The sequence below is a fragment of the Schistosoma mansoni genome, chromosome 3 (assembly GCF_000237925.1).
Source record: "Schistosoma mansoni strain Puerto Rico chromosome 3, complete genome".
In the NCBI taxonomy this organism is placed as follows: Eukaryota; Metazoa; Platyhelminthes; class Trematoda; order Strigeidida; family Schistosomatidae; genus Schistosoma; species Schistosoma mansoni.
In genome coordinates this window covers 7,023,263-7,049,686 of record NC_031497.1, presented here as the reverse complement: position 1 = coordinate 7,049,686, position 26,424 = coordinate 7,023,263, and the positions used below count along the sequence as shown (strand labels likewise).

At 35.2% G+C, this 26,424-nt stretch overlaps 2 protein-coding genes across 2 annotated transcripts; both read right to left on the bottom strand.

Annotated features, from left to right (window-relative positions):
* Positions 1 to 6,261: 6,261 nt before the first annotated feature.
* Positions 6,262 to 24,216, bottom strand: Smp_162650 (putative anoctamin; the record flags this gene model as incomplete). Its single annotated transcript, XM_018799070.1, has 4 exons — positions 6,262 to 7,320; positions 9,954 to 10,157; positions 19,792 to 20,381; positions 23,862 to 24,216. 4 exons carry the CDS (start codon positions 24,214 to 24,216, stop codon positions 6,562 to 6,564), a joined length of 1,908 nt encoding a protein of 635 aa, XP_018650895.1. The 3' UTR covers positions 6,262 to 6,561.
* Positions 24,217 to 25,947: 1,731 nt separating this feature from the next.
* Smp_075030 (putative myotrophin) lies at positions 25,948 to 26,424 on the bottom strand (the record flags this gene model as incomplete). Its single annotated transcript, XM_018799069.1, has 3 exons — positions 25,948 to 26,166; positions 26,206 to 26,319; positions 26,353 to 26,424. 3 exons carry the CDS (start codon positions 26,422 to 26,424, stop codon positions 25,948 to 25,950), a joined length of 405 nt encoding a protein of 134 aa, XP_018650894.1.

Genomic DNA, 26,424 nt, shown 5'->3' with positions numbered 1-26,424 from the left:
CTTCATGAATATACCTCTGCTGTATTACATAAACGGATGTATTAAAATGTGTGAGTAGATTGGTCATAAATTAAGAAGTGTATACATAATCACATCATCCACCTCTACTGAAAATACGAAAGTTTTCTGTTTGTATACGGCTTTACATCGCATCTACTATTATAACAGTAACTGGATTTCACATTTATTTATCAATATTATAAATAGTGTCGGGAAATGACAGTGAAGAATGAATCCTATAATAGATTCACAACGGGTTTATAGTTATTCTTTGATTTTACGTGTCCGACTATCAGCTGATTGACTGCATTCCTTTGTTGATCATTTTTATTGTTTGATTTCCACTTAAAGAAAATTCCCCTTCTAATAAGGATTGGGAATATTTTTCCCATACAAATGTTGTCATGTATTTTAAAGATCTATTAGCTTTTTATAAAGCATTTTTCTCTTGTTTATCTGTTCACTTAACTCATAGTTATCTGTAATTCCTTTCTTTTTATTGAAAAACAACATTCATCAGTCTGTCATAATTAAGCTAATATTCAATTATTTAATTGTGCTCTTATATAATTTATTACTTGTTGTGTTAAGTTCGCCTTTAGTGTGTATATTTAATCAGTTTACAGAAGAACTGTGAAGCTGTCATGAATGTATTGTGTAATTCATCTAAAACATTTTTTCGTAAATTTAGGTAATCAGCTTTGGCTTTTATTATTTATATGTATATGTGTATATATATAAAAACGTCCGTACAACATCTCTCACTTTCTTAAAGAACGTCTGTTATGGTGTTCACTATTCTCATGGATTTGGTGTTTTAAGAGTTTTCACCTAGAATATGACAGAGTTGATTGTCCTATTTTATGAATCTTAATCTTTACTCACTCAAGTTGAGCCAAAATGGTAAGTGATGCATTCTTAAACGATGGTGTCTTCAAGGCATCGTTTGCGTATAGCGGAACTAACACTTATAAAATTTCGTAGTTAGCAGTTGTCATTAATAAATACCTATTTTATCTAATGACTAGACTCCTCTAAAATGACAAAGTTGGGAATCGCTCAAGAAAACCTTGAGATTGATTGACCACGAATCTGTGTATGGTAAACAGTATAATTATGCTCAGGCTAAATCTACCACGTTCTAGATTGTTTCGACCAATTTAATGCGATCACTAACAATGCGATTCAATGTGTTCAAGATTCTTGGGTTATTTATTATTCGAGTGGTAGTGTTAGTAATAATTTTGAATGGCTTCTACTAACCCATGGAATCGGTGTAACACCCTGAGTGCTTTCCAGTTGATCAGGAAACTACACGAACTTATTTGTTAACTGACGTTTATCAGTGTTCATTGTTACCCCATGCTTGTGCAGTCGTATCGGTGAAAACTAATCTTATTGACACTTATCTAATTATTTCGCTAAGTAACTCGTACATATCTTTGTGTGTTTCCAACTTGTTAAATCTTTCACTTCTATCGCTCCAAGAAACTGCCAAATGTAATAATACTTGTTATTCTCCATTCACTATTCGTTGCATAAACTTATTACAATTACCTGATTGTGGAATTAGAAATGAACACGATATCAAAATGTTAAGTAGCTTCGCCACTTGCAGCGAACAATGCAAAGTGTATTTGATGGTCGTCAGAGTAATTAAGCCAAATTCATTGCAAGAAGAATAAATGGTAGTGAAATATACTAGAGGCTTCACCATAAGTGCACAAAGCATCTTACATTTGTGTGACTGTTCTATAATCAAATATGTACGATTCACAATAATCAGGATATAATGAAACGAGATTCCATGTGTTATGCTTAGTTTGGAAAGTAGATTCACAACGTAAAGACGTGCAAAATAGTTGGTAGGTTAATTAGACATGAAGGTTTCATAATTTTGTAAACATACTCAACATTCCGTAGTTAACTAATATAGCGCTTGCCTAAACATTTTCTCTTGTTTTAGTCAGCACATAGAACCAGAGTTTGTTTAAATGTATATACCCTTTGAATCGTACTGTGAAGGGAGAACACTTTAATCAATCAATGATTCGTGAACGAGTAATGATTGATGGCATTCTCGCTCGCATCGTTCAAGTTCAAAAACTTATTGAAATTTGAATGACGTCATATACTATTATCACAGTGATGAAATTCTATACTTTTGTTGCTACTACGCTTACTGAGAAGACTACGTATTTCACGCAACGGAGAACTACTCAGATTTGTATTCGCAGCTTCTATTGATGTCAACTTAATATTAACTACCATTTTTAAACAAATTTTAGCGAAGGTCCGGCGCTTTAACGGGGTTTGTGGACGCGGAAATTCTACCTAGGTGAGTTGGAGAACCCTGATTCCAAACCAGTGGTGCACATGGGCTACAGTACCGTGAGGGAACAAATGGCGTATGTAGCAATCGTTGATCACCGGTTACCATGGTTGTGAAATAGGTTGGAGACTTCACTATATGTTTCAAGCTTTATAGTACAAGGAATCTATCAGACAATAATTTCAATACATATTGTTCTATTCAATATGTAGTTAAAATAAAGTTATGTCTAGTTATGAATCACGATAGGTTATGTAATATATTGGCATATAATTCCCATTTAAACATTAAAATTAAAAACACGAATTTCAGCGAAGGGATCTCTTTCAACGAATTTATTATCAAGCTGTACAATCGTATATACATATATATAAAAGTTTTGTTAAACTACTAATTCCGTGAGGAAATGTGAACACTAATAACCAAGATTATAATACTAGATTACGTAATACGAGTAATAACAATAGATTTAGTGAATAGAATAAGATGATTAAAATGTTTTGGTTACAATAATTATAGGTCATTAAAGGTCATAGAGGTGTAAAATAACTAAGATGATATGATGAGTATTCATGAATAAAATAATGCGAATATAAATCATAAGTAAAGAGGGAATGGAGTAATAATAATAATAATAATGATAATAATAATAATAGAATGATACTAATAATAATATTAAGGCCATGGTAACGATAATGATAAAACGTACTTCTTTTGTACACATAGTTCTGGTTTGAGCTCGTGGATGGTAAGAGCTTCGGCTATTTTTAAGAGTTTGATACGAAGAAATCTTGGTAGATTTGAACGAATCATATAAACAACCTTAAAATCAGACTGTGGATTCGTCGAATGATTACAGTCGATTAAGTGTTCAAGTATAGAACTTCTAACTGCTTTCCTTTCACCATTGTAGAACCAAACTGGTATATGTTCTCGTATCCGGGTTGAAAGCGAGCGTTGGCTACGGCCGATGTACCTTGCTCCACAAGAGCAGGTGAACTGGTAGATGCACATAGAGGCGACCAAACGCGGGAGCTTATCTTTTAGGGACACAGAGAATAAGTTCTTACTAGTGAAGGTTATTCGTAATTTAGCAGCGTTAAATGTCCTTTTAATCGTTGTTGTTAAACGATTTTTAATTATGTCTGATGTTCGATCACCTTTAAATTCCAGACTTATATAAAGGCTTTTCTTTGTGACTGAATAACTAGGATTCCTATCGACGCTACTTCTATTCATATTCTTCTCTATGAATCGGTCTGGGTAGCCATTTTTCATCAAAGTTTTCTTGAGGAACTCGAGTTCTTCGTTAATGCATTCAGTACTACATATCCGATGTATACGATAGCATAAAGAATGAATCAAATTTCTCTTTCTATTTAACGGAACCCAGCTATAGAAGTTGGTTAGTTGGCCGTTCCATGTTTGCTTTCTAAAGATAGATCTTTTCAAAGAACCATTACTTCTTCTCAATAGATGTACATCAAGAAAAGGGATTGATTGGTCTTTCTCTCTTTCTAAAGTCTATGGAAGGGTGGCATGAGTTAAAGGAGTGTAAGATATCGTCCAAATCAATATTATCGTCACAAACGACAAATGTGTCGTCTATGTATCTTACGTATAGTTGGAATCGATTTATCATTGAACTGAGTTGATTGTTTTCTAGTTTTGCCATGAAGCAGTCTGCTAGAATTGGACCTAATGGAGATCCTAATGCAATCCCATCTCTTTGTCGATATATTTCATTGTTGAAACTAAACTGGACATTAAAGGTACAACGTAACAATAATTCTTTTAAGTGTTCAGTTGGAATACCTAGATCTATGTTGTTAGAGTCAATATACTCACAAATATAACAAATCGTTTCCGTTAATGGTACACTAGTGAATAAAGAATTAACGTCAAGCGAGAACATGTGTTTTCCGGAAGTATTAACATCCTTAATACGATCAATAAATTGAAAAGTATCATGAATAGAATATTTAGATACTTGCCTTCTAACTGGTTCCAATTTTTCAGCTAACCACTGGGCTATTCGGTGGTATGGTGGATTTCAAATTCCCTTAATTATTGTAACCAAAACATTTCAATCATCTTATTCTATTCACTAAATCTATTGTTATTATTCGTATTACGTAATCTAGTATTATAATCTTGGTTATTAGTGTTCACATTTCCTCACGGAATTAGTAGTTTAACAAAACTTTTATATATATATATATACGATTGTACAGCTTGATAATAAATGCGTTGAAAAGAGATCCCTTCGCTGAAATTCGTGTTTATGTAATATATATCTGATAGTATGAGGTTCAAGTGGAGTTTTATCAGTTTTCGTCATGCAAACAATTTCGATAAATATAACGAAAACATTTGCAAGGGAATATAGGAAGTTATATCTGATGTTTTCAAATTCCCTAATTGTATATAGCATAATATCTTTAACATTGGAACTGACTTCGTCAATAAAGTGGGAAAATAACTAGAATACAGAGAACCACAAGTGAAAATAAACATCTAGTCAGCAACACATATGAAAGAAAGAATAACATATAGGAATATAAGGCTTTTGTATTAGACAATTTCTAACTATATCTACTTGAGTACGTGCGTTTTAGAGAGAGAAGGGAAAGCAGAATTGGTTTAAAGCAACGTAGAGTAACGAAAAATCATAACCAATGAATTCTTTCACAATGGTGGAACATTGAAGCCAACAATACGCGTGTAGATCTTCAACCTAAAATTCAATTTATTAATGGAGTGTATCCAAACAAATTTAATTTGAAGTGTTCAGGTTAATTAGATAGGATATATGAAAAACAGGAACTAATGTACGTTTCATTAACTAGTGTCACAATAATCTGATGACAGATATAAGCGAAGAAAAATTTGTTAGCTTTTAGTCTGCATTTTGCTCGTTGGTTGATGATTTGTTAACTGATGGATAAGTGATATCATCTTGGTTAGACCTTTTGAATATGACAGATTTACAGCCGTAATAATATCTTGATTCAATCAATTTGTGACTGATTCTTCTGAAAATGTATCTATGACGTAATTAACAGCTTTGTAACTTCAGTGATTTTGCCAACGAATTGAGCTATTATAATATATGTAAAAAGTACTAAAATCTCTGTCATCAAAAAATATGCAAACTATTTAGTCACTTTTAATTTTGGAGAGATCTGAATACATAGGGAAATTAATTACAACCACCGATGCTCCTCAAATGGTTTGTCCTTTATTATATGCTTGGTGCTATTACGAGTTCACCTTACTCGGTAAACGGAGCGAAGGTCAATGACACAGTGACACGATAGGCTATTCTAATCCGTTGTTCCCGCCCCTGATAACTAGATCAAGAAGTCTTGATGAGGCCTAGAGAATGTATTCTACAAGCACCCAGAAAATACGAGGTCACTAAGCACACAAATCAAGCTTATTCATACAATGATAGAAACGCTCTTGGGAGAGCCACAAAAGAGCGTACTAAACAAAATCCGTCAACCAATGACAGTCAAGGATTTTCGAGCGGGAAATGTAAGATGTAGGTCAACTAAACGTCTCTTGGCACGAAAACATAAAAAATTCGAATTTTCAGAGTAAAATAACGAAATTAGGACCTTTACAAGTGAGTTCTGGGGACCTAACGTCCCCAACACTTTAAACATGAACAAGTGGTTTGTTTTAAGTTGATTGGTTGAAGTCAAAGATGTAAGATGATGGACTCCAGCTTAGTGGTCTAAATGTAACATGCTTTGTGAGAGATCTACAAGTTTACAACTCAACATCGTATGATGTGCATAATTTTGAGATATTTAAGATTAAGAAGAAACAGTTGACAAATGCTACTGAGATTTTGACCGTTCTCTAACTAACCCTAACTTAGGATCAAAAGTGACTGATTTTCGATGCATTGGATGATAATTGGAAAGAAATATTTTGTATTGATTTTTATGGATAAACGTTCAAAATATCATTCAATAACAATTCATTGAAAAGAAAAGTACTGTGTATGTTTGGTGAGTATAAACAAAAGTCTACAAAATTTACTATCTCATGTAGTAAAAGTATAAAGTATATTAAGCAAGATACAACTTATTCAAAAAAATACTAATAAATGTAAGTAGGTGAAAAGAGCTAAAACATTTACTTATATATCACATTACGATCTTTTAAACTTTGTGAATTATGTAATACGTACATTCATGTGCACTATCTTCATGCGATTAATTATCTTTTTTAGGGTTCAACAAACGTGCTCTAGCGAAATCTCGAGCTAATCTAGCATCTCGTACAGTAACTGGTATGTCAGATATTAAAAAGTGTATACACAAAGCAATGAATATAAGACAATGTTCAAATATTAGAAATATAGTGCTTGCTGTCACATCAGTTAACATTTCTAATCGATGAATTTCTGATATTAATAAACCAGCATTAGTTAATACAGATAACCAAGCTTGTATACCTAATAGCAATAACCATATAGATTGTCCTCTAAGTAATAAATTCGATTTAGGACATTGTGTTACCCAAAATAATTTGAATACATCAAAATGTATTTCAAGAAATGTACATAATATAGCTAAAATTGTAATAAATAATGGTGATGCATAAGCGAATAATACAAGATAACCATGTTGTAAAACCATTTCTAAATAATCATCAAATGATTCATAAATATCTGCGCATAATTCACGTTCAACACGTATTTGATATACAGGCTTCTCAGTGTTTTGATTACGTTTAATTAAACCAATTGATTGTTTCTCTTTCCATGCACGAAATCGATAAATTATGTATGGTATAATACATTCAAGTGTTAAACGTCTTATTGAATCAGTAGCAAACATTGTTAATAAAAGTGAACGTAATGCTAAACGATCAGCTAAAATAAAGCCTAAATAAGCTAAACCACCATAAGCATCAACCAATTCAAATAAGAAACGTTTTATAATCAATGAATGTTCATAATCTTTATTTGTCTACAAAAAAAGGGGAAAAAAGCAAACAGATTAATATAATATTTCTTATTTTAAAATAGTTACTATGTTGAAAATATAAGTGAATTTAATTCTTTTTATCGCGCCAACTAATAATTATTGATAACATATTGGTTGGTTGATATTATTTCGATAGCTAGAAAGTCCACTTTCAATCTAAGATGAATGTGAAATTAAAACAGATTAATCTATAGCAAATAGTTTATTAGTGATGATCCTGTAAATTTCTCGCAATAGACATGAGAAGCTCAGGAAACATTAAGGAGCATTTTATTCAATCAGCGTTTGATTAGAAGTTTTGCTAGAAACATCGCGAAAATGAAAAGTCACATGTAGAGGTTCTGATTGACTAATTACTACACTGCTACTATGTTTAGTAGTATTAAGAATTTTCAGGATAACCCAAGGACTTTTAAAATCCTATAAAAACCCCTATATTTTCTGTACATAAATGAACATTTGGAGTAAAGTGCTTCCGGCATATTTTGTGTCTTTTCTCTCGTGTTCAAATCGCTGTGTAGTTCTAGCTTGGGGGTACAAGATTAGCTTAGGATCCGAGTATAGCGTTCAATCAACAAAACGTATCAATTAGTGTATTAGAAATTATAATATTGGGAAAAATTAGACTATATGAACTTACGTAATCACAAATTGTTTTTTTAAAAAAAAGCAAGGATAGCAAGCATTAAATAATACAGTCTAAGATGGGAGCCAAGACAAATTTTAGTCGGTTAGGAAAAGCATCTCACTACTTAAAGTATGGAACAAAAAAACTGTTGGAGATTACACATTTATTTATGTGCTCAGCAATGTTCAGAAAATTTGTAAGCAAATAAGCTGTACGATCTTAAAAATTTGATCAAATGGGACCTAGTTGATCAACGAGTCTCAATCTAACACCATTCTTTATTCCATGTTGAAATGTTGTAACCTGATTTTTCTCACCTTCTGCAGTCGATCGGAGTTGCAAAACAATGTACAACTCAAAGGACTTGCTTTAAGCACAAATAATTCATCAAAGAGTATATATCAAGATTGTAACGCATCGAGAATTATTAATTGCTGTGTACTAATACACGCCCTCAGACCTTATCCTCATCTGGAATATGGCCACCGAAAACAACATCTAACAAGACATGCGAATCTCTAGACTAGTTCCAACACCTCATTGCAAAAGGTGATTAATGAGCAGGCACCGGTCTTGCAGAAGCAATTTGCATCGTTATTATGCAAACCACATATTATGCATCGGGGAGCTCATCGCCTACTCATTTAATACGATTTCCGTGGCCTGCATGTCACTTTACTGTAAGACAATAATGATTATATAGTTGAGATAGAAAAGCCTATCTCCTGATACCAGATATACACTAACACCAGGGATTCACTCAAGAAACGTCATCAGAACTTATTGACAGATAAATTGGGCAATCCTATCTAGCTAATTTTTGTTCGGAGCAGTAAAGAGATGCGCTTGTGTACACGTACGTCTGGGATATCTTTGTAAAGACCTGAAAAGATAGTAGTAAATTTCTCAATCACACCCTCCTTCAATAGAGAATCTTGGAGAAGTTTTGTCGAAAGAAGAGGAGGCACGCTAGTGTCGAGGGACACTGAGATACCTACAATGGTAATTAAACATTCGACACAAAGACGTGATCAAAACACTGATGATCCCAACGAAAACCGCCCAGATCTTTTCGAGACTTTTTGAAACTTATACGGAAGTAGTAATAGACGTATCCCTTGAGAATTATGCTGGTCGTATTTTAAAAATGAGAATGACAACCGCTTTCTAAAAGGATGAAAAACACTGAGTTTATCAGATCTCTCCAAACAGTTCAGTAACTTCTTAAATTACGGAATTTCTGGTCCTTGATTAGAGCTGGAATTTGGTTTCCTGGATAACGAAACTCTGTAGAAAATTCTATTGGATAACTGCTTCCTTAGACTCATCATTAATCACCTGTGAATAAGAACAGAATAATATATCTAACGTTGGTGGAGCTGTGAACCAGACGAAATGTTCCTTAAATTTTCCCACTCAAAGTTTGAGACATTTGTGAAGATTCCCTATAGCTATACCACCAACCCTATATATCTTTTCTCCGGCAATACGGTTCTGGTTACTAGTTATACTTTCCAAAGACTGCTAAATCAATTAACTTCTTCACATTGACAGTATGTTGCATCTGCCCAGCTTCACTGGTTTTTATACTCCTAATTAACCGGAGTAGGTTGAGGTGTTCCGAAACGTTATACAGACCCTATTGAACTTGATATGGAGTCTTGTATGTATGACTGATATTTGTCTGCATTTTTCAACAAATTGACAGTTAGACCTCTGTAATGATCTGTAGTCCAGGTGGCTCGTAGACATCATTAAATTTGAAATGGTGACTCATTAAGTTGGAGTACTTCAATCTGGACCGTTGAATAACAAAACTGAAACCAAGTTAACTAACTAAATCTGCATGCTGATTTGTTTGTTTTCACAGAGATATATGAGACTTAAAATTTTAGCCATAAAAACATATCATTATTTAATCTGTATACCTCATTATAATTACTCCATAAAAATGGTAAAATAACAAGAATAATGAATTATAACTAACACAATGATTTTCCCATTCAGTTAGATGTTCAGCAATAACACGAAAAATCATTTGATTCATAACGAAAACCATTAAAGAGTGTAAAACCCCAGGAATATACGATAATATTCCATTGGCGTTCGGATCAAATATTGCATCAGGTTCAGCGAATTGACTTACTAATCCTATATGAAACCATGGCGACTTTTCTGCTACGATAAAACCCTGTGAGAAAAGAAGTGAGAGGAAGATAATGTATTACACAGTTAAGAGAGAAGAGTATGAAATATGGATGTATGGAAGTGTAGAAAATTTTCATGAGTTCAACATCATACAGGGTGTATTGAAATGTTTATCTTTTACCATAGAATTAAAGCCAACGAAATTAAGTTAACTAAATTCAGTATCAAAATGTGCTGATTTATCTCGTTGGACACAATTAGACAGTACAATAACAAAAAATCCAAGTGATGATACAGATGTGAAGAGATAAAAGATGAAAAATGATAGTAAAATAAGAAAAATGAGCTATAATCCGACACCTTTATTATCTTTAAGAAACTAGTCAATAACTATGTTTTATTCAGCAGTAATTAGCTATACGATTTTGTGAAAAGCTTTAACTTGAACAAACAATGTTTCAAGTACTATACTCATACTGCGATTAAGGAATCAATCATACTAACAGGACAGTCCTATTATTTGGAAGCAACTTTACCACTGAAAACGATAAAAGTGACTTACCAAGCATAGGTTGTATAATTTTTTTGAGGGCTAGTGACGACAACAGGAGTTCCAAACCTAAGTAGGTGGAGTGAGGTTCAAACCTCAGATCTATTGTGTTGAAATCTAAGTGCTTTAGACATTAAATCATCGTTGAACCTCTGAGATCTTAGTTATCCGTAAGAATATGTTTAAGGAAAGTAGTACACGTAGACCTTTCTATTGATTTCATTCTACCAACAATCGAGGGAATCAGGATGGTCATTAGACAAATCAAGAGTGGCACAGGAGCAGTCGGACCAGACAACGGACCACCTGAAGCACTGAAGTCATATATGGAAGTAACTGCAAACATACAACAAGTTCCATTCAGGAAGATTTGGGAGGAAGAACAAGTGCAGACAGATTGGATAAAAGGACACCTCATCAGGTTACCAAAGAAAGGAGATCTCAGGAACCGTGAGAACTAAAGAAGAATCACACTACTATCAGTGCCAGGATGAGTTTTCAACAGAATTTTATTGAACCGGATGAAAGATTCAGTGAACGTCTAGCTTCAAGATCAACAGGAGGGATTCCGTAAGGATCGGTCATGCATAGACCAAATTTTAATACTACAGATCATCGTTGAACAATCAACTGAATGGAACTCATCACTATACATCAACTTCCTTGACTATGAGAAGGCGTTTGACAGTGTGAATAGGAGAACCTAATGGAACCTTATTTGACACTATGGTGTATCTGAGATAATAGTCGACAATATACGGAATTCATACGACGGACTACACTGCAAAGTTGTGCATAGAGGACAGCTGACAGACGCATTTCCAGTAAGGACCGGAGTCAGACAAGGCTGCCTACTCCCTCCCTTTCTCTTTCTTCTGGTGGTAGACTGGATTATGAAAACCACATCTCAAATGAAGTAAGGTTTACAATGGATAGCTTGGATGCAATTTGACTACTTGGACTTCACAGATGACTTGACCCTTCTATCCCATCAACAACAGCAAATGCAAGTGAAGATAGCCAGTGTAGCAGCAGCCTCTGCATTAGTAGAACTCACCAGACACAAGCGAAAAAGCAACATCTTCAAATACAACACGTAGAAAATCAACTTAATCATATTTGATGGAGAAACTCTGGAAGAGGTGGAAACTTCCGTGTACCTGAGCATCATCGTCGGTGAACAAAAAGGATCTGATGAAGACGTGAAGGAAAGGATTGGCAAAGTAAGGATAGCATTCCTACAAATGAAGAACATATGGAACTCAAAACAACTTTCAATCAACACTAAAGTAAGAATTCTCAATACGAACGTCAGGACATTTCTTTTGTACACAGCTGAAACTTCGAGAACTACCACAACCATCATAAAAAATGTAAAAGTATGTATAAACAATTGTCTGCGATAAATATTCAATATCTGTTGTCAGTCAGTCACTACGTACAACTTCGTACGTACGTACATCAGTTCGAGTTGTCATACCACATTAGCACAGAGATTCAGCTGTCGATTCAAATCCCATAGTGGTGGAAGTAGTAAAAGTATAAGCATTATGTCAAAGATTAGGGTTTGAAGAAGTTATTGAACAATAATACAGTTAAATAAATTTGGAAAAAGAAAAAGATAGAGACATGAGGAATTCAGAAGATTAGAAGTTGGTAGAACACAAAGAGTGGATGCACCTTCGCCATTGCAAACGATTTTGAGCCATGTCATTCAAGGTCTCTATCCATCGATTGCTATCATCTCGCGCATCCCAACCAGGTAGTCTGCACCTACCACGTTTTGGTCTGGCCGCCCCTAGCTTTCTTCCAACCTACTCCTACACCATAAAGCATTGCACGTTGGGGCAGTCGGTGGTTGGGCATACGTAACACGTGTCCCAGCCATCTCAACTGATGAAGTTTCACTACTTCATCAATCGATTTGCCATCCTTACCTAGTACCCGTTTCCTAACAACTGCATTACTTACCCGGTGGTCCCAGGATATACGAGCAATGATTCGAAGACACCTGTGATCAAATACTAGTAGCCTACGAATATCCTCTACTCTTATCGGCAATGTTTCACTGCCATAAAGTGGGACGGAACGAACTGCTGCACAGTAAACACGTCCTTTGGTTGCTAGACGGATATCTCGCCTACGCCATAAATGACGCAAGTTGGCGAAAGCTAGACGAGCCTTCTGTATCCGTGCTGAGATTTCGTCACACACCAGACCACAAGGGCTGATGAGACTCCCAAGATAAGTGAAGTGGTCTACATACTCAACTACTTCACTCCCTATCATTAGTTCAGGTGTCGATGCAACCCAGTCCTGAAGTAACATTTTGCACTTCGAGGGAGAGAATCGCATTCCGAACATGCCTGCATAGTTGCTTATAGTGGTCAGAAGACTCTGCATTTTGTCAGCGTCTTCACCAAATAAAACTATGTCGTCGGCGTATTCTAAGTCAACAAGTGAGCCTCCCGGTAAAAGTTCTACTCCTGGAGGTTTAGCTGATGAAAGCGTTATCTCTAAAAGTATGTCAATGACAAAGTTAAACAAGAATGGGGAGAGTGGACAGCCCTGACGAACACCATAGGCTCTAACTCGACCAGTTGTGTTCGAGTAGAGAGCCTTTATGAGGTTAATGTACTTCTCTGGTACTCCTTTCAGTGACAAACACTGCCATAGAACTTCTCGATCAACTGAGTCGAATGCCGCCTTAAGGTCAAGAAATAATACGATTGTGGGACGTCTGAATGTATGTCTATGTTCTAGGACCTGACGTAGAGTGAATATCTGGTCTATGCAACCACGTCCAGGTCGAAAACCAGCCTGGTTTTCTCTAGTCTGCTCTTCACGAGCTTTGGTTAGGCGTCCTAGCATTATTGAAGCTAATATTTTAGACACTATATTAGTCAAACTGATCCCTCTGTGATTGTCACAGGAGGACTTTTGTCCTTTCTTATAGACTGGCACAATCAGTGATTGGGACCAGTCAGATGGAATTACGTCCAGTTCCCAGATTCTACCTAAGACCTCAGTCAATCTGACTGCCAGTACTGGACCACCATCCTTAAAAATCTCAGGGGTCAACCTGTCAGGGCCTGCGGCTCTCCCTCGCTTCAGATTTCCTATAGCTTTTCCAACCTCGTAGGGAGTTGGAGAACTTACATCAATTTTCCATTCAGGACGACTGGGGATCGTGGGTAACTGAAGTGTGGCTGAAGGCCAGTTGAACTGATCCCTAAAGTGTTTTGCCCATCGATCCATTCTCCTGGATTGAAAATGAATGATATGCCCATCTTTATCTGAGATAGTTTCACTGATACTTGGGTTCCTAATACTGGTTTCTTTAACAAGTCTGAATAGAGTAATATTATATGCATAAAATTTTATGTGAATAATACTTATATCTTAAAACCTTCTTCAGTATTGTATAATATTCAAGCAGTACGTATGTATTATACACTGAAATGATGAGAAACTGTTCAAAATACCATAATAAATCAATAGTAAGCAAATTAAGAGACAAATAGTTATTCACGTTACTTAATTAACTATTCATTAAAATTTTCAAATTATCTACCTAAAACAGTTAACTAATTGAATGTTCTACGGAAAAAAAGATAACATACATAACATTGGAGAGTAAGTCAAATTATATTATGGGTTTTGTTAAACTTAAAGTCACAAAGATTTAATTTCCAAATCGGATCATGTATGTTTATTGCTTTAGATGCCAAGAATAAGTCTGAACCTCTTTTTTAATTATCCACGATTTTCAATGTTTAATTTTAAAATATGGTAAAAAACTACTTTTAAATATGCAAGAATTTTTCAATTTATTGAGGTCAGTCGTATTCTTTAAACATATCTAGATCATCAGTTTGCTATATGTATTCACAATATTGAAGAAATATCTATGCTATGTCGCAGAATATTTTAAATAACTAATTAAGATTTAGAAGAGGTTTAGAAACAAGACTGGGTGTGCATTAGTTTCGAAATAGATAGGAATTAGGAATAATTGTTCCTTAAACTGACTTACTTATTCTTCCTACCCTTGTGGAGGAGCATAGGCTTCCCACCATCATTCTGCATCCAACTCCGTTTGGGGCAGTCCTCTCCATTTGTTTCAACTTGCTATTCATCTTTTTGATGTCTGCCTTCAATTCTCAGCACAGTGTGTTCTTTGGGCGTTCCTCTTTTCCGTTTCCCTTCAGGGTTCCAAGTTGGTGCTTACCTCATGATTCAGTTTGATGATTACCGTAATGTATGTCCTATTCACCTATTCACCCACGATCCCCAGTCGTCCTGAATGGAAAATTGATGTAAGTTCTCCAACTCCCTACGAGGTTGGAAAAGCTATAGGAAATCTGAAGCGAGGGAGAGCCGCAGGCCCTGACAGGTTGACCCCTGAGATTTTTAAGGATGGTGGTCCAGTACTGGCAGTCAGATTGACTGAGGTCTTAGGTAGAATCTGGGAACTGGACGTAATTCCATCTGACTGGTCCCAATCACTGATTGTGCCAGTCTATAAGAAAGGACAAAAGTCCTCCTGTGACAATCACAGAGGGATCAGTTTGACTAATATAGTGTCTAAAATATTAGCTTCAATAATGCTAGGACGCCTAACCAAAGCTCGTGAAGAGCAGACTAGAGAAAACCAGGCTGGTTTTCGACCTGGACGTGGTTGCATAGACCAGATATTCACTCTACGTCAGGTCCTAGAACATAGACATACATTCAGACGTCCCACAATCGTATTATTTCTTGACCTTAAGGCGGCATTCGACTCAGTTGATCGAGAAGTTCTATGGCAGTGTTTGTCACTGAAAGGAGTACCAGAGAAGTACATTAACCTCATAAAGGCTCTCTACTCGAACACAACTAAAGGCTCTCTACTCGAACACAACTGGTCGAGTTAGAGCCTATGGTGTTCGTCAGGGCTGTCCACTCTCCCCATTCTTGTTTAACTTTGTCATTGACATACTTTTAGAGATAACGCTTTCATCAGCTAAACCTCCAGGAGTAGAACTTTTACCGGGAGGCTCACTTGTTGACTTAGAATACGCCGACGACATAGTTTTATTTGGTGAAGACGCTGACAAAATGCAGAGTCTTTTGACCACTATAAGCAACTATGCAGGCATGTTCGGAATGCGATTCTCTCCCTCGAAGTGCAAAATGTTACTTCAGGACTGGGTTGCATCGACACCTGAACTAATGATAGGGAGTGAAGTAGTTGAGTATGTAGACCACTTCACTTATCTTGGGAGTCTCATCAGCCCTTGTGGTCTGGTGTGTGACGAAATCTCAGCACGGATACAGAAGGCTCGTCTAGCTTTCGCCAACTTGCGTCATTTATGGCGTAGGCGAGATATCCGTCTAGCAACCAAAGGACGTGTTTACTGTGCAGCAGTTCGTTCCGTCCCACTTTATGGCAGTGAAACATTGCCGATAAGAGTAGAGGATATTCGTAGGCTACTAGTATTTGATCACAGGTGTCTTCGAATCATTGCTCGTATATCCTGGGACCACCGGGTAAGTAATGCAGTTGTTAGGAAACGGGTACTAGGTAAGGATGGCAAATCGATTGATGAAGTAGTGAAACTTCATCAGTTGAGATGGCTGGGACACGTGTTACGTATGCCCAACCACCGACTGCCCCAACGTGCAATGCTTTATGGTGTAGGAGTAGGTTGGAAGAAAGCTAGGGGCGGCCAGACCAAAACGTGGTAGGTGCAGACTACCTGGTTGGGATGCGCGAGATGATAGCAATCGATGGATAGAGACCTTGAATGACATGGCTCAAAATCGTTTGCAATGGCGAAGGTGCATCCACTCTTTGTGTTCTACCAACTTCTAATCTTCTGAATTCCTCATGTCTCTATCTTTTTCTTTTTCCAAATTTATTTAACTGTATTATTGTTCAATAACTTCTTCAAACCCTAATCTTTGACATAATGCTTATACTTTTACTACTTCCACCACTATGGGATTTGAATCGACAGCTGAATCTCTGTGCTAATGTGGTATGACAACTCGAACTGATGTACGTACGTACGAAGTTCTACGCTGTGACTGACTGATATAATATTACTATCAAAATATACTTGGAATTAGTTTGTATGTAGTAAAACTATCAAAATATAATTAATTTTCTTTTTATTTATTGAAATTTATAACTTCACCTCATTGCACAAGCAAGTGGCTATCAGGACTTAATAGCTAAGTGCATAACGTAATGGTGTTTGAGGTGAACGATACTGGAGTCGAGTTACAGAGTGAATATCAACTCTGAGATGAAGGTACATCCAGCTGACGAGTCCCAAATAGGACGAAACGCTCGTCCTGGATTCCACTGCTAGCGACTATTCATCTTTGCTTATATGCTAAAAGTTTAGAATTATTTCTCGACTATTGCGTAATCAATTACCATATAATCTACATAAATAAAAAGATAATCAAATCTAATGATGACTGAAATGAATAATACACACAAAAATATAGTAATAAAGCAACTTTCTTTTTTATCTACATAAGATAAATATAATAAGTATCAATTAATCATTAAGAGACAATAATATTTTGATATGATGATGAAGGCAATAAAAAACCAAAATACACTGTACATTTTAGTAAAAACAAAATTAAAAATGTTAAGGGGTGTTTTAGAACACTACTAAATTCATTGTCTGATCAATATCTTTTCTGATGTCAAATGCGAGTTAAAGTACGTATGATAACGCTCTCAAAAATTTACAGTGATTACGTGAAGAAACAATACAAAACGATGATGTATTTGATTGTTTAAATTATATAATATCATAGGTTTACTTAGTGAAAATTCTCGGAGTAGGAAAATGTCACTATAACCAGCTTGTGTTCAACAATATGCAATAACCTTTACTGCTGATTGATATCTATATATCAACTTACAATGCTGCTAAACATTCCTGTATACTTCGAAACTGAATCCGACAGAAAACATCAGTTTCTCCAAAAATGGAAACACACTTTCCTAATGAATGCTAACTAACATGAAACCTGTATTCAGACACTCCTCAAGATTGTTTCCAATCACTAAATACTCAACTTTATTTATTACCTGTCAAATAATTTATGTTAATACCTTATTCTCTGTTTCAGCCTTAAAAGTTTGAAACTAATCCACCGCTATGTCAGACTATTTGTTTCAGCCATCTGATCAAAAACTTTAGAAGTAGGTACAAGCTTACGGAAATATTTGATCACAAGCAGTGTGAATAATTTTAGCAATTGCTGAAAAAGCCGCAAAGTTATTGATACAATAAAATGTTGAGATAATTGCCGAACAGGTGAATGTAATGCTGAGATAACCGGACATATAAACTTTGATCAAATAAAGCATTATGTTTTAAATAACATAACTACTATTAAAATGATGAAATTATCTTAATAAAACAAAGCAAAACATAAAAGATGCAAATAAAATAGTAGGACTACGAATTACTTATTAGATTAGGAATATATAGTGAATAATGAAAACGATTCAAACTATAACATAATTATATATTTCAACAAGTTAGTCAGTTAATGAGGATTCACAAATAGTTTTCGTTTTTTTTACCTAATACCTTACATCCCAAATTCAACAATAATCATATGATTGTTCTACCATGTGTGAACACTTTCGAAGACATCTATAATCAAATACTACTAACCCATTTATCTCCTCTGCATTGGAAAATGTTTCACAGCTATAAAATAAAACAGATCGAAACGCTGGGCAGACTACTCTCTTTTTAATAGAGGGTTATTTCGCCTATGATTATGAAACTACGCTAACCTGAGCAGTTTGATCATACTGTGATAGTGACTATGTGATTACTAGAAATAATGCCTGAAAGCTTATCCAAGAAATAGAATCGTTTCATTATGCATTACATCAAATAAATCTTTAAAACAGATCAACTTTAAAAAAATATTAGTATATAGAATTATGAAGAAACACGGTATCTTCGTGAACTTTAAAGATGGATGTCGAATATTTAAAAAGAAGATTGACTGGACGAAAAGAATTGAGCAATAATTCACTTCACCGAAAACATTCAGAGATTTTAAATCTCAAAAGATTAAAAGACGTCTATCCAATAAATTCTATTAGAAATTTTGAACGGGTTACTTCTCTCTAGTTGACTGTAGACTACACAATTTGTGAAATATACTAATAATATATTTGTGTCTAATACTGAAACTTTAGAGACGAATCAAGATATTTATTATTGCTGTGGTAGTGAAAGTATGATTGGTTGGTGAGCATGGACAAACAGACACTTAGCTTATTGATTATTAAATAAGTGATATCCTGCTATTGATTTCTACTCCAGACTCACTGAATTTGACTGCTTGTAACTGTGTTGAATAGATTATTATCTAGTGTTTATCTGGTTTTCTATTCTGGGTGGTGAATCCTGGATCTGATATAACGTGACTAGTCTCATAATCGTATAACATGTTATCATAGTTTACCTGAGAGAAAAAAATATTTTAAACTATCCGTTATTTTAGTTATATGTATAGGTTTATATTTTGTTGTTGTTGATATTGACTGCAACTGACCAATTTTGTAATAGGGTATGTAAATCCTGAAAGGATTGTGTCCTGGGTTCAATTGATAGCAACAATTCAACTATACTAAGTCCATTATATTTAAATAAACTATAATGACACTGTATAGGTTATTAGTGAAATCTAAGCAGCACATCCCATCCCAATTTACATTCGTTAAATGTATCTAAATTATAATGTGCCACATTGCTCCCACTGGAACTATCAACCAGCAGTTGTTGTTTTAAATGTCAGAACAGTTCCAAGTTAAAAATTTGAGCTTTCATTTATTTAAATCTTAATTTTCATAGACTAAATGATCTTCAATGACTTAACATTAGGTGTATAAATGACAGCTGTAATTCCTTGATAATACATCCATTCACTTGAATAAAGCTTCCGTCTTCTGGAATCCATTTATCTAGGATGTGGGCAACGGTTTGGTGGACGAATTAAAGATTCATCCGGTTAGGTTCACCTCAACTGTGCCTGTATAACAAGTAAATAACTCTATTAAAGCATTCTGCGTAATGATAAAATGACTTACTTCCATATTCAACAAGGCGATATTTACAAATATAGCCCATGACAAACATGCTAATGTAATGAGACCGGATGCCATATAACGTAATCGACGTTTAGCAGCGGGATAGTGCAATTCCATCAAACCAGTAACGCGACTTTGTCTCCAAGTTCCATGAAAAGTTGGTCTCTGATCAATAAAGTTAAACAGCCATGTTAAATCATTTGCTGCTAATTCAATTAAGGCGTTGCCAGACCATCGATCGACACAAGAAATATACTCACGTTGCCACAGTTTAGTACAGATAACAGCCCATAATATCATAAAAACAGTATAGAATAAATGAATTCCTAGTGATACGTGCTTATCTTCAGAATGTTGACCATTTAGTACGTTGAACACTTGACACAATAAACCAGCGACTAACGGACAAGTTAAATAAACACAATATGACTTCATCCAAACAAAATAAAATCCAACCGAATCACCAAAATACTGACGTAATTTTTCAGAATTTGGAAATACATTTAAAGTGGAGAAACGATCGGTCCATATAGATCGTCTTTCCATTTTATCATGACTTCTAGTAAAATTAGATATTAGTCCTAAACACTCTAAGATGAATAAAGCAGGACGATTTGATAAAATATACTCATTAATACCAGCAATCAGATTTATGGGCAAACCCAGATCATATACAAGACTTTCAATTTGTGCCTTAGACAAAACTAAACTACGAATAGCGAGTTCGGCAAGCCAAGCTGTTTGCCCACCGGGTTAATTTTTGAATACAATTATTGAGTTCTACAAGGTGTAAATAGAAAAAGATAAAAAGGAAAGTAACTAAAATGGTTTAATAAAAAATTAAAGACTAGTTAAGAATTTTCGGTATTTTTGGAAATTATTTCTTTAAGAAATTAGTGGTAGTCGTAAAGGTTTTGATAATAATAGAATAAACACTTTTTTTATTATCTTTACAAGTGGACAAACTTATAAAACTATCTGGAAGCCAAGATGAAAGTGTTATGGCTGACATACTGATACCTTTACATATGGATTCAGTTTAAACTTTTTTTAACTCGATTGGTAAACGGGAATGGACAAAGTGGAAACTTAAAGCTGTACAAAGAATTAGAACTTCGGTGTTTAAGACAGTAAGACTTTTCTGTGTAAATATCCGGTGGGACTGTAGTTAGTTTTTAAAAATGAACCAAGGAAATCAATCCAAGGTTCCTACCCCAAGAAATGAGATCACTTAATGAAATCACTAACTGTTAGTTTGAACTGTCCCGGAAAGTGTAAACACCTTGACAGAAATTTGGCTAATCTATGACTGGAGACAATTCTTGAGTCCAGTATTAATTCATATGTTCAGGATTTCAATACGTTGTACCCCTGAAATTCAATCGTACCTTTAAAGTAAGTTTTCCGTATTTAGTTTTCTACTACAGTTGGCAACATTGTTTCCACATTATTCATTTCCTCTTATTGCGTTGATACAAAGTGTGAGAACTTCGGCCGATACAAATATGCACCAGGTTTTGTCTTGTTTATTAGTGACTGATTGGAAAACTTTAAGCACATTTCACCGCTCATAATAAACTCATTTATAAATAATTTAGGGGTTCGATAAGATACGTGATTTTTGAAACATCAAAGCTTTTGATAAACCTTACATCCGAAAACGGGTATAATACATCAATTACATAACTAAAATTCACAGGACTATTCAACTAATCGTCTACATCTAAACGTATGTGCACCAGCTTCACTTTTGAAGAGATATTCAACAATTGTTCTACAGGTTACAGAATACGTATAAGAGCAGAATAAAAATTAATCAACTAGCAAACTGAGTAACATTATTGATAATTCCTGAAAATAATGCTTATCATATTAGCAATATAATATGAACATTAGAACGCGAAACATTCACGTTTTGCTGGAACTCCATGCTAAAATCTCAGTCAGTCAGCTACAACGAAGGACCAGGTACATATATACATCGGTCCAAGTTGCCACACCTCATTAACACAACAAGATGAACACCAACTTTATAGAAGTAGTTACTTCAATGGTAGTAATATATAAAAGAAAGATTGCATATGAGGATATGATACAAGAAGAAAGAATTAGTTCGTAGAAAAAACCGTATAAAGTAATTTAATCTCACGGTTTAAGGGAAGACAAAGAGTGTATACACCATTGTGATCGATTCTGAGTCATGTCGCGCAGTCTCCAACCATTGTGGTTACGATAGTCACGCGGACCCCAACTAAGTAGTCTGCACCTACCAACATGGCGCAGACTGGAAGTTAGTGACTTAAAGCACTGATACCATGTTTTGGTTTGGCCGCCCCAACTCTCTTCCAACCATCCCCTATACTACTCAGCATTGAGCGTCGTGGTAATCTGTGTTCAGGCATACGTAACACGTGGCCTAACCATCTCAGTCGATGAAGATTCATGACCTCATCAACTGATTTACCATCATTTCCTAATGCCCTGTGTTTAACCTCACCATCACTTAGCCGGTGATCCCAGCAGATGTGAGCAATATTTCTAAGACATCTGTGGTCAAATACTAGTAACCTACGAGTATCTTCTACCCTTAATGGCCACGTTTCACAGACATAAAGTAGAACAGTGCGAACTGCTGCGCAGTATACTCGTCCCTTAATTGATAGACGGATATCTCGTCTTCGCCATAGGTGACGTAAGTTGGTGAGAGCCAAAAGAGCTTTTTGAATCCGTATAGAGATTTTGTCAGACACCAACCCATTAGGACTGATCAGACTTCCGAGATAAGCGAAGTTGTCGACGCGCCCGACTACTTCACTCCCTATCCTATTAAAATCTAAGCTACTGGAACAAGAAATTGCTACATACCGTAAGAATCTACTAAAAATATCTTCTTTTATGGATTCACAGGTGAATAGTTAAAAACCTGGATATTATCTCTTAAATGGATCGATTATAAATTCAGAGTCCTTTATTAATACAAAGTATAACGAAGGACATTTAATAAAGGATGATAGAAGCTAGGCATGTACATGGTAGCGACCAAAATTTCATTGACTGTTGATTTCAATCTCATGGAACGAACGATTGACTTCCCGATTCTAATTGAGAAATATAAAGGAAATCGAAATTTGGAGTCACTAATTGATACTTCTGTAAATTAGTTGCAATGATATGAATAATTTCTTTGTTCACTCATGAGTTTGAGATAGGTCATCATCATACATTCAATTAATCTAATCATAACAAGATTTGTAGAATGAGATAAATGGATTTAATTTCATTAATTCTTTATCGACTACGTATTTGGTGCACCCAAATGCCCTGGTATGGCCGAGAGTGGGGAGAGTCCGCCCTCCCTCTCGAAATGCTCTCACATGGCCACGCGTAGATAGCCTCTGTCAGGGAAGTCCTACTCACTGCCTTCTCGTGGCATTACCGTTGTTTACGAAATTGAAAGGACGAAAAGCGAATGTCCGGCGCTTTAACCGGGTTGGTGGACACGGAAAGTCCACCTAGGGGAGTTGGAAAACCCTTATTCCAAACCAATGGTGCACATGGGCTCCAGTATCCTGAGGGAACAAATGACGTATGAATCAATCGTTGGTCACCGGCTACCATGGGACTGCATCTCCTTACGATGCTCCACTGCCTTGTGGATCAGACCTTTAGGTCAGAGGCTCCGAGTGTGATCCCCTGAGAAAACCACCTGCTTCGGTTTGGGAACCCGGGCAGTATCATAGCCCTTACACAAATCAAATGACATTTGTGCAGAGCATATGTATTTGGTTCCCCTTTGTATCAATATCTATGTGCTTAAATAAATAAAATATTCATATGTTCAAATAAATTATCTGTTATACCTCAACTTAAATAAATCATTTGAATATCAATAAATGTAAGGTTTTGAGAATGACATATTTAATATTTATAAAGGTCTATTTCATCTTTCGTGTAGTTTAAAGTGGTACATGAAACAAAAATTGACATGACAGTTCTGAAAGGGTACAAAGTTTTAGAACATTCAACTATGGATTTATTTCTTTATTGAATGACACTAAATGAGAACTAACCTTGTTTATCGATTGATAAATCCGGTCTTAGTAATGATGCACATTGTTTAAGCCACAACTTCGGTATATATATCAGAACAAAGTGTGTAGAATGACCACAACTATTAAAATCACCAGTTGTTGATGTTTCATCAATTGTACAACAAGATGCAAATACTGGCTGGTCATCACATTCAGTGTTAATCTGTCTGTCAGTAGGAATAAAAGTTGACATTAGGCGATTTTCCATAATGGAAGTTTTAAGACATTCAGCTAGTCTATGAACAACACGTATTTGATAGATATTATCAGAATACTCTGGATGTTTTAAAGACTTTGGGACTGTAAGGCAGAACCGAACACCACTAGTAGACATGGTTTAATTTTTTTTTGTCAGCAACGGCAAATATTATCTGTTTCAATGGAAGTAAAATATTTTTCAAGGCACTGACCGGTTAATAGTGGAAATAAAGTTTTAATACAAAGAATAAGTGAAAGAACAATACTTAAACTTAAGAAAAACAACTGGGATCAAAAAACAAGATTTTCTAATTATCTAAAAAGATATGTTACTTTATGAATTGGAAAAATCGGACAGTTATCGATACTATTATCTCTGAACAACCAACTACCTTATGTTAGTATTATGAGGCTCTAATTGTGTGTAAATATGTACTCTAAATAGTTATTTCGAGTGACTCTATCTCCAAGAAATAAACTTTAAGGCTAATTTTTAATACCGAAAGCTTAGCATATTTGCACACTTTAGATAGTAGATCATGATTAATATATGTATCACTGAAAATCTTTACTCCACTAAGGTGCATGTTTATCTAAAGTCTACACATTACAATGAGCATGAGTTTATTGGAGCTTTTAGAGACAAAGTACGCATAATTTCAAACTACTTACAAATCAGAGGAATAAAGGACACAGCTCTATGATTTATTTACGATGTTATTGACAAATATAGAAGTTTACCAAGGAAACTAAGAGCGTCAATAGTAATCACTGAAACGAATGATTGTCAAAAAACCTATAGACAACGTCTCAAACTTACCCTGTCAAATGAAAACTAAATATATTGCAAAATTATTTGAGAAAGATAAGTAATTACACCATCTATCTTCCAGACTTTGTTATCATTATGTAATTTTAAAGACCCCTGATACCAGTCAGTCAAACCCAAAATATAACCTGGTAAGTATCCACACCGGTTCAAGTTTCCATACTCCATTAGCGCAGCGAGACGTTGTTAGAGCTAATCCCGAGGTAGTAACAGTATCAGTGCTAATATAAAAGAAAGTGATCCCCAACGCAGAACATTACGTTCATTTACCCAATATACTGGGTCTGGTACTTACTGCTACTGTTTTTGGCAATTATTCTTCAGAGATTGTTTGATAGATTACAGAACCAAACGGTTTAGAGATAAGCCGAGATGTAGGTCTTAATTCTGTGGAGGCCTCAAAGCAACAACACTGGACTTAGAGACTGTAAAACCAGCTCATGCTTCAACGTATCTTATCATTGATGCCTTGAATGGTTTAGTCGCCATTGTTTTTCAACGGATTAATTTGTCAACCATAATAAAACATCTACTATGTATCAAATGATCATAATAATAAATAACCTGGGGAAAATGTAAAAATATGCTATAAATGTACTTGTTTTGACCTAGCCTGACAATCAAAAAACCAAACACTAGTATACAAATGTTAATTTCATAACACGATTTTTAGGCATAGAACAATGAGTACATAGAAACATTGAAATCCAAGTTTAAAAAAACTAAGAACTTAAAAATAAAAGTTTATTAGACAAATTAATACATAATAAAGCATACAACTCACGAAAAACGGTGTGTACAAAGGAAGAAAATATACCCTGTTTTATGGACAATAATATTTAGAAATTAAGTGAACGTAGAGCAGAAGTGAAAAACAAATTGTCGTGCAAGTGCGTAAGCAACCATCATTTTGCAGCCTGTAATACATGCATTTGGAGAAACTTGGAGGAGGTCCAGTCGTGCCAATAAATTGATGGTTTTGGGGACGAAAATACAAATTTTTCAGGCACCTATTGTGTAGATTCTGTGTATCTCGTATCATACAGTAAAGTAGTTTCTCAAGATGTTCCTTATATCTTCTGATGTGGCACAGTCAACATACGTTGAGCCATCTGGAGCTAGCCCCAGCTTTGCGCCCTGAAAAATAAACTTATTGAGCCAATAAGGAGTTACATTGTTGAGCAACAAAGATACGCAGTCTATATGGCCCTCATATATGGCTGCAAGCAAAGGTGTGACTCCAAAACCGTCATTAACCTACAGACCTTGAATCAGGGAAAGATAACTGGGGCATACATTGATATCTGCGCCATTTCGTATGAGGTAATCACATATTTCTTTCTGTCCATAGTCAGCAGCATAGTGAATTAGAGTTCTTCCATTTTTAAAAGTAGAATTAACGCCAGAAAACTAAGTAATAATTAAATAACTGTAAACATGTACATTTTTCATGTTCTCTTTTATTGATTGCAAGTCACCATTTTTGACAGCCCAGAGCAACTGTTCAGAAGGCAT